The 10,597-nt window shown below is 34.0% G+C and overlaps 1 protein-coding gene across 1 annotated transcript in view; it reads right to left on the reverse strand.

The window, feature by feature from the left end:
• LOC143066792 (protocadherin gamma-A5-like) overlaps positions 1-8,344 on the reverse strand; it is a 29,758-nt gene extending 21,414 nt beyond the window's left edge. Inside the window, exons 1-3 of the mRNA XM_076239982.1 lie at positions 8,232-8,344; positions 7,148-7,366; positions 6,560-6,700 (exon numbers count right to left, since the gene is read on the reverse strand). Of these exons, the coding sequence (XP_076096097.1) occupies positions 6,560-6,700; positions 7,148-7,366; positions 8,232-8,322 (451 nt within the window). The 5' untranslated portion in view covers positions 8,323-8,344. The remainder of the gene's footprint in view (positions 1-6,559; positions 6,701-7,147; positions 7,367-8,231) is intronic.
• Positions 8,345-10,597: the final 2,253 nt, after the last annotated feature.

Below are 10,597 nucleotides of genomic sequence, written 5' to 3' on the forward strand. Positions count from 1 at the left end.
AAGAGTAACCGGCTGGTTCTGCAATTATTTTTGACCATATGTATCTTGTAACCAAGAATTTTAATTATGAATTATGAATGATCCTTCTCGGCTTTCGTACAACCAGCATGACATTCATTTCTGCAGTCACATACAGATAATAACCGAAACGATGTAGTCATTATTACCTTGTATTGAATATGATATCTTTTTGTTCCTGCCTTCATCGATATCACTAGCACGGACAGTGAGCAAGACGGAATTTATTTTAGTGTCTTCAGGCCAAGTAGCAGAGTATATTTCCTTGAAAAAATAAGTAACTGATCAACAAAAAGCATCATGAAATAAAATAACATGAATATTATTATGTTTCATATGGGAAGTATATTAAAAAAATCTAAATCACGGATGATATTGAATTATATAGGGGAGATTGGGGTAAGTGGACATGTGGGGTAAGTGGTCTACACGTTAGATATTTCCGGTAGCTGTCTTTATGCGAGTTGTCTCCCGTCGGACACGTAGCTGATCAACACAACGGACAAAGTCAAAGAAAAGTTAAAAGGTAAATTGAAGGTCAATGCACCTTAGCAGTAAATATTCAGGCATATTATTTTTTTTACTGGTTGCGATAATGGAAGTGAGAGATAATTAGTAGTTCTAATGAATCATACGTTCGTTTTAATAACATAACACACAGAAATCTGTCCCGTTCGGCGACAAACGTTCGTTAATGCATACTTGAGATTCTTAAAACGACAAATATGGCCTTAAAATGAGACTTTCAATGATTCTTTTGATAGTACAATGGCATAAAAAATGAACAACTAGCTAAATAAAAACATCCTGCTTCTGCAATATGGCGGCGTACATGTCGTATACCCGCCGAATATGTACGTTCTCAAAATTGTCTTTTACAATAAATGTATTTGGGATTCCGTTGAAAATAACTTGACTTGATGTGACTTGGATATCAAGGATTACGATTCAAACCCAAAGACTTATTTATCTGTGTCGAAAATTGCTGCTTTGAGTAAAACAGAAGAAGCGGTGCCGTGTTGCAAGTAGCTTTCAATATGACGTCATAGCATTCATTAAAAAAAAACAGAAATTTGCATAAAACATATCCTAAAGCAGATCAGTGCACACACACACCCTTTATGCTTAGTTATAATTCAATAGCCACAACAAATGCATCATAATAGAATGTATCACTTTAAATGGTCGACAAGGAATAAATTTGTTTCCGTTTCTTGAAAAACACGACAGCAACCGAGGTGTCCACTTACCCCATTACCGTGGGGAAAGTGGACAACTCGTATTGTTAAAAAATAAACATACTTGGTATGTGTCTTTACTTTTCTATTGTTTTGTGTTGTGCATCAAAACTTATAAAAACTTACAAAAAGGTTATAAAAGGTTTTCCAGAGGATTTTTAGGTACATATGAACAAATCATAAAAGAAACAAAAAGGAGGGGGGGGGGGGGGGTAAATAACATGTTTAATTGGATACATCTCAAAAAGCTCAAGAATCTGATAAAAAGTTACAAATACTAGCCAATGTTTGTAAACAATATGTGTTTCCTGCAGTCCTGTATATCGACGGCAGTCTCAGTTGTTAAATATGTATAAAACACTCATATAAAGCAATACAACCTACATCTTTTTTTTTCTTCAGCAAAATGGCTAGAAAGAAAAAAGGATGGACTCCAAAGCAAGGAAAGTGGTCAAAAGAGGGTCTGAAAGAAGCGGTTCGCCATGTAAAGAGTGGGGGCATGTCTAAATTGAAAGCATCAAAGTTGTATAATATACCAAGAACAACACTACTTCGGAGACTGAAAACTATGGATCTGGATTCACCAGCAACCAAACCCACAGTACTTGCCATAAAGGATGAAGAAGCTTTGGTCGGGCATTTACTAAGAATGGAGGAAAGAGGGTTTGGTTTAACTATCACAGATGTCCGAAAGCTAGCCTACGAGATAGCCGTGAGGTCGGGGAGAAAGCATTGTTTTAACAATGATAAGAAAAGTGCCGGTTATGATTGGTGGCAAGGGTTTAGAGATCGACATCCATGTTTATCTGTACGCATACCAGAGGGTCTAAGCGCAGCACGAAGTTCAATGCTGAATCCAAATGTCATTTCAGCTTACTTTCAAAAGCTTGGAAGTTTCATGGATAAACTGAACATTAAGGATAAGCCCCAGAAAATGTAACCGCGTTATGCTGTGTGAACGCAGAGGCAAGAGTTCTACCACCAATGCTCATCTTTAAGGGACAAAGAGTAAGCCAAGCATTGATGGGCAATGCACCAGCAAACACATTATTTGCATGCAGTAAGAGTTCATTTATTGATTCAGATTTATTCAATAATTGGTTTAAAAAGCTGTTTATACCTAATCTTCCTCCTCAGAGACCTGTTCTGCTCATACTGGATGGACATTCTTCACACATAACAGTGGATCTGTTGGAAACAGCCGTATCTAATCAGATAGAAATGTTCTGTCTTCCTCCCCATACAACGCACTGGACACAGCCACTCGATAGAAGCGTATTTGGACCGCTGAAAAGGTCGTACAATCTATGTTGTGAGGCATTTCTTAGGCAGAATCCAGGAAGAATAGTCACGCGCTACGATTTTTGTGGCCTATTCAAGCAAGCCTTCAATGAAAAAAATAATCTAGTGAATATATTCAGTGGCTTCAGAGCTACTGGAATATTTCCATTTAAACCGAATGCTATCCCAATAGAGGCATATGGACCATCAAAGACGTCTGTGCTCAATGTCGAGGTTGAAGCATCAATAGAGAATGGCCATGATGTTAGCAAAGACCAGAACCAGTCGCGACTAACTACAACCGCCAATGAAGAGCAATCTGTCTCTGCCGTAAACCCGCAAGTTCCATCAACTTCATCCGAAAAAACATATTTGAGGGAAATTCTAAGAACCCCTGAAGTCGTCAAACAAAGAACGGAGAATAACACCAGACGAGTAACAGAGGCTAGATGTCTAACAGAAAGAGAATTTTTAAATGAACTGAAACGAAAAGAAGAAGAGAAAAACAGAGTTCAAGAGGGAAAGGATCAAAGGAAAATGGAGAGGGAGGAAAAGAAGAAGAAAAAAGAACTGGATCAAACATTGAAGAAGAGAATTAAGACAAATAAGAATACAAAGAAGCGTTTGGCTAAAAACAAGGAGAATGACAGTTCACTAGCTAAAGACCAGTCTGACTCCACCTGTACTTATTGTAACGGGAACTACATGGATGACAACTCTGACGATGAAGACTGGGTTAAATGTACGAGATGTAGCGATTGGTATCATGAGTCGTGTACTGGAAAGTTTGGGCATGAACTTTCACACTTCGTGTGTAACAAACATTGACATGTTTCAAAATATGACCAATTATTATAGTGGGTTGTGTTGTCAATAGTTATCATGATCATTAAATATGTTATATCCTCTTAATATCGTTAAATACTATTTTAGAGATTTACCCAATCAAAACATTCATAAAAAGAAGTGCTGAAACACTATCCAAAAAAAGTGGATAACAGACAAACCCGGGAACAAATAAGACAAGACACACAAGGACAAACAACAACATATAACATCGAAAACTAAAAACAAATGTGAGAAACACGGACCCGAAAAAAAAAACACTTTAATAGGCGACTTCAGGTGCTCCAGAAGGGCTTTACATTTTCCCTTGTAACTATACATAAATGTATTTGGAAGATTGATTGATTGACATTTAGTTACAAACGTGTCATGCATAATCAGGACGAAAACACAAATTAAACAGAACAGAATGGCATACCATTAAAAGGGAAGAGTTGGGTCGATTTTAGAACGCAGCAATCATGACTGGAACCATTGTTCCCATCGGTATATTTCAAGACGTCACAAAAAAAAACCCCAAAAATAACCATGATTTAAATTTCCATCCAAAACACACAAAACAAATTCCCAAACCAATCAAAATTTACAATATTCGAAAATCATCCCACACATACCCTTAAAAGAAAAACCGACAATGACTGAAATATGAAAGCAAAAATTCTGTATTTCTTTTTGTTAAATTTGCAGACCATTTCTGAAAGGCAGAGATAGACACTGAATTAATCAAAAGTAACATGCTGTATGAAAAGCTAATATATTGGTTAATATTAGCATCATGCAGTTGACAGTCGGAAGTTGGGCGCAAATACATTTTTTTTATGATCAATCAATCTGACAGAATTCGGAGGTAGGAATAAAAGGTGGAATCGAGACGATTAACCCAAGAAAATGGACTTAGAACACTTCTTTTACATTTACTCGTTTATGACAAGTTACCCCAATACATGGGGTAAGTGGTCCTTTTTGGCTGTTTGATCTAGTCATTGATTTCCAACAAGCCCGTGATAGGAACGGAAAAAAATGCCTAAAAATATGAAGAAAGGTCTACACATAATTTATTGGAACGGAGGTGGAAAATATCATCCATGTCCCAGCGAGCTGAAACGTGTGTATACGCTTAATGTGTCCACTTACCCCATTCTCCCCTAACGGAAACAAACTACAATTTCAAACAAAACACAAAAATTCCTCTTTGATCGCAGACGAACATGAAATGAATATATATTTTTGTTAAATCTTTCCTTATGTAATTCGAAAGATGAAATATTTATGTTTTTAACAATGCAATGCATTACTATGAAAAAAACTTTTTTTTACCTGAGAAAACACTGGATGATTATCATTTTCATCCGTAATCTTTAAAGAAATTTCACCAAATATTTTCTCTGATATCATATCTGATGAATGCGCTGATACAGACAATTTGTAGTGGTATTTGTCTTCTCGGTCTAACTCTGGACTAGCAACAATTATTTTTCCTTGAATGTAAACAAATATATAAACAAAAACAAAATATATAAAGATCAATCACAAAAACAGTTTGCAAAACGAAAATTATCTTAACTTTTCACCTTCTGCGTTGAATGGATCATGATTTATAAAAAAATATGATAGCAAAATACAAATCTTTTTGCAGCAAAACCACAAAAAAGGAAACTTACAGAATGTGACTTTTTTCTTTGAAACAGTATATATGAATAATGCACGTGCACGAAAATAACGGATACTATGCAGCACACAAAACAAGACATTCTTATCCTGTATCAAATACATAGCTTATCTTCAGTTCCGGTTAAGGGAAAATGACTCTAACTATGAGTGATAATGTATGCCCCTGCCTGTATTGTTTAAATATTTGTTCATCTTCTTTTTTAGTATCTTACTAAGATGTAACAGTTACTGTTTGCACACACAGTATAACGAATTGAGATGCAGTCTTCGTCTTCGTTAAAAATGTTTTAGCTTGTTCTTCACTTTTAAAAAAACATATTACTTCACATACTACACCGTTCAGGTTCTACAATAATTATTGCTTTTTAAAACTATACGGCGTCAACTTTAATGCACTATTCCTATTTATTCTTTAGTTAATTTAATATAAAAACGTACGTTTATCTTTGTAATATTATCTGTAACACAATAAAATAAAACATAGTTTGTAACATTCAAAACATTTTTATTGGTAAACCTTTTAACTAGAACACCAACATGCTTAAAGCCAAAGAGTAGAAATAAGAAATATTCCCAACCCCTTAAGCAACAGATATCATACGTTTGTTACCATTTGGTAAAAGAAACTAGTCTTTTATAAAAAGAACCTTTTTTATATGATTTGATATATGCTTCAAAATTAGTTTTTCTTAAAATTGAAACTGAACCAAAGACGAATAAATAAATAATATTTCCAAACCCTTAAGCAACAGAGCTCAGACGGCTCCTACAATTTGATAATATGTCTTTTTATATAACGATTTTTTAAATATATTTTATAAAATATATGCTTTCAAATTAGTTTTTTAATTGAAAATATCATTGACGTCATTATCGTAAAAGATAAATATCCACCGTAAAATAGCCAAGTTGCTGATCGTGAAACGTCACGAACAAACAATTATTAAATAATTTAACATTATGAACTAATATATTTACTTATTTTCACATATACCGCTCAAAAGTTTGTAAACACAAATTCTGACTGAAAATAAAGTTTTAAAGAAATCTTGATTTATCTTTCAAGGTCGCGTGTTTTCTTACGCTTCAATCATTTGTGTATTCAAAAGATCTACTGTTAACAGCTATGTTGGTCAATTTTCAGCTGTATATCATTTAACTTGAATTTAATTAAAAAAAATTGTTTACACTAACACAGTCCCCTGGCAAAAATCTAATAAATTGGGAGGGTCTTTGTTACCCCACCCCCTGCCTCCCGACAGCCATCTCAATCATATTTTATCAGATTTTTTTCTTTCTTCCTTAATCGATTCAACTTGAAGCAGGTACGCTATTCATATCAGACAATTTATTGTATTTCTACAGATATGAGCCATTAAAGTTTATTTGGTTTTGCAGAATATTACTTTTCAGACTGTTTTGTGCAAAGTAATTTATTTTCAGCTTTTAATGGGCCAAGTTGTTGATTTTAAAATTCATCCCCTAACATTAAATATATTCCATACCAGTATCGCTTTCAATGGTAAATGCTTTTGTCATGTCTTCGATTGCATATTTGATTTTAGAATGTTTTGTACCGGGTCTGTCCTCATCTATAGCAGTCACCATGGCAACAAAGGTGCCAACGTCAGAATTTTCAGGAATAGCTGTAAATAATTTAAAATTCAATTGCTTTATCACTCCTTATAAATTATCATTTCATTTTAAAATATTTTACTATGAATTAAAAAAGAAGAAAACTTAGAAAATGTTGTATAAAAGCTTATTAAAGCTATAACTGTAATATGTATATGCTTTTTATTTGTATCCTTTAGTTTGAATTGATTTTGAACAAGTTACACAATATTCATAACAATTTCCGTGTAAACACCCAGTAATTCTACGAACGAAAGACTTATTAAATTGATTGCCTGATGGTTGGTTGTCTAACGTCCAGTGGCAAGTAGTTCTGTATTATTTTTACCAATTATCAGGAACAGAAATTATGTCGGACTTTTGATGTCCCCCTTAGTAGCCTTGTATGATAGTATGGAGCAATCACGTTCTGTTTGTCGTTTTATATAATTTATGATTTAAACTATTTTTGTACTTACAAACAGTATATGTTCCATTATTTGCAGGATGCCAGAACGGCTTATGATCATCAACATCCTCAACAAATATATTGATATGAACAAACGTATCAAGCCTAGGGACACCATGATCGCGGACCTCAATCTCTACTGTCCAGAAATTGTCTTCCTTGTCGGTATCTATTTCTTTAATGAGTTTTAACTCTCCGTGATCTTCCATTGAAAATTTGGTAGCATCACCTGTTTTTAAGAGACAAAAACAAATCTTTTCTCTCGGTGCAATATCTCAAAAGTTTACATGAAAATATGAAGTGTGCCCGTCTGAATGAAAAAAAATATAGAACAGTTTGTTATATGTAATTCATGATAAATTGTGTTCTCATGAATAGTAAGTAATCAAATATCCATAAACACCAATGAAAAAGGACACAGGTGTGAAAATAAACTACTACGGCTCCCAAAAATGAGAACACTACATATTTTCTTTTTTATATATTATAAATTTCAACCAACAATCAATCAGTTCATCTTTTACTACAGTAGAAATGACCGTAAAAAATTTCGAATGAACCATTAACAAAAACTTTCTTTTATATGTGTTCTATGTTGGATTCATTCTCGGCATGCGTGAAATATTTGCTACTGGAGAATTAATTTATCGTTTGTTACAGAAGCTTTTAAGTTATAAAAGGCATCCGGTGTAAAAAATAAATGTCAAAGTTAGCAATATCCAAAAGAGAAAAGTCAACGGCCGGATTTATACTTTGATAATGAGGGACAAAATTAAATATTGCAACCAGCAACCCAATGCACATGCATGAGTCCTCTTTAAAAAAAAAAGCATCCTACGCAAGTTTGAACATTTATGTGAATTTGTTTCTCAGTATTGAACAACAATGGTGAATCGTAAGTTTTCTGTGTATGTTTCGATTTTACTGCAGCTTTTCTTTTCGTTTATTTTTCATTTTGGACATGGTGTTGTCTGTCTGTTTTTCTTTGACCTCCGATTTTAAACTCCCTTTGGTTTGTTTTCTCATTTTTCAACGCAGCAAACTTTTATCCTTAAATTTAATGGAATCCTTTGAAATACATCAATTGTACCTACCTTTGTATAGCTTGTATATCAGGTGTTGAGATTCTTTGTCTTTACAATCCAGTTGTATTAACGAAGAACCAACTTGTTTAGTTTCAGTCATTTTTACAGTGTAAATTTGTGAGGAACATTCCTTGAGCAAAATACATGAAAAAAGTACAAGCTACAGGAATTACAAAAAAAAAATGAACAGAACAACATATACAACCAACCACCATCACCAGATTTCTCAGGAAACGGACAGAGGATACCTCAAATTTAATATATGGTACTAACTAATGTAGCACGCAGACAAACAATCTTGTGTCAAATGTTTTTCTTGGTTCTTAATTTTTCTTTGGAAAATCCCTGTATAAATCAGGAATATGACAGTAGTATTCCAATCATTCTGTAGGTTGAAATAGTTGAGCTTTTTGGTATTGTCATTTTGATGGACTTCCCTTTTATAATATACCTTAGAGTTTTGTTTTTTTGTTATGACATTTTCTATTATTCAATTTTCTTTGGATTTGTTTATATTGACAACATCATATAGAAGGAAGCATCATTCTGTATCTATCATTTTGGAGGGAAAATATAATCACCAAGATCAAAATGATAACAAAATATCCGATTATATACAATCAAAAACTATTTTGTTAAATGGCATATGTCTCATTATTTTGTGCTCTATTAGTTGGTAATGGTCTAATAATTACAGACCTATTGGTGCGTTTGAAAACACAATGGAATTCTCAATGTTTTATTTTATTTCAAGGACAATACTGTACAAAGTTGTTAGTTTGGATATTCCTCTGGTATCTTTCGCCCCTCCTGTATAAAGGGTTCTTAATGGGAAAACATGAAATGTGATTTTATGCATACATTATTGAAACAGCAACCAAATGCGCTAAACAAAACAACAATGAACCAGCAAACAAGCACCACAAAGAAACATCGAACACTTAGGAGTTGCATCTCAATACACCTCTTGTTACTTTAAACCTACGAAATATTCATTTTTCAGTAATGAGTATAAAAGTTCAAACTATGATCGACAAACAGGAAGAGAGAGTGCAACAGAACCGAAATCATTTACAGTGCACAATTCATACTTATTTCTCACCACCAAAACAACATCGTTCCGGAGCACCTGAGATCACCCCAAGTTGTTGGTGGAGTTCGTGTTGCTTAGTCTTTAGTTTTCTATGTCGTGTCTTCTGTACTATTATTTGTCTGTTTGTCTTTTTATTTTTAGCCATGGCGTTGTCATTTTATTTTCCATCTATGGGTTTGACTCTACCTCTTGTATCTTTCGTCCCTCTTTTTTAAAACATGTCCAAACTTAGTACGCGTCAAATATATGATTGCCTTGCATATCTGAAGAAACACTTTATTATGCAATTGAATTCATCATTATACCATTCCATATTAATATATTAGATCATTCCTCGATACAAAAACTTACTAGTTTGTAACAAGAAACGGACGAAGGGACAGTGTAATCAACCCACTCCATGAGTAGGGTATTACAACAGAAATCAGACGGCGAAGTCATCTTTTTTCATGAATGTGACCTACCGAATTAGACTATTTACCGAATTTTTTATCACATGAGCAACACGACGGGTGCCACATGTGGAGCAGGATCTGCTTACCCTTCCGGAGCACCTGAGAACACCCCTAGTTTTTTGATGGGGTTCGTGTTGTTTATTCTTTAGTTTTCTATGTTGTGTCGTGTTTGCTGTTGTTTGTTTGTCTTTTTCATTTTTAGCCACGGCGTTGTCAGTTTGTTTTAGATTTATGAGTTTGACTGTCCCTTTGGTATCTTTCGTCCCTCTTTCATGTCTTATTTTGCCCTCAATACACATCGGTTGCTTATATACGTATTGTTGTTATCCAATTGTTGAAGTTGTGAACGCCTTCTCCTTTTACTGTTAGACTAGTATTACTAATAATCAACACGCCGGACTACTTACCCTATCTGGAACACATGTCGTGTTGCTAAGTTTTCAGTTTCTATGTTTTGTTTTGTATACAGTTTTAATGTTGTTCGTCTTTTGTTTGTTTGTTTTGTTATTTGTTGCCATGGCGTTGACAGTTTACTTTCGACTAATGAGTTTGAATATTTCGCCTCTTTTTTGTGAAGTCACGTGAATTTAAAACTAATGAAATTCGTGCGAGCCTTTCGTTTTCATCATTTTGGGCTCGTCATTTTCTGCCATATTTTCTGTTTAGTGTTTGGGTTATCTTATTTTGCTATTTTCGTCATTGAAGAAAGCATACTATGTCTGCTATTCAGTCTTTTCTTATGCTTTCAAAACATTATTTGTGTTCAGTCACGTGATGTATCATCATCTGTGCAAACCTTCAGTGATTATTTTATCGTGATTATTCAA

The sequence above is a fragment of the Mytilus galloprovincialis genome, chromosome 1 (assembly GCF_965363235.1).
Source record: "Mytilus galloprovincialis chromosome 1, xbMytGall1.hap1.1, whole genome shotgun sequence".
Lineage (NCBI taxonomy): Eukaryota > Metazoa > Mollusca > Bivalvia > Mytilida > Mytilidae > Mytilus > Mytilus galloprovincialis.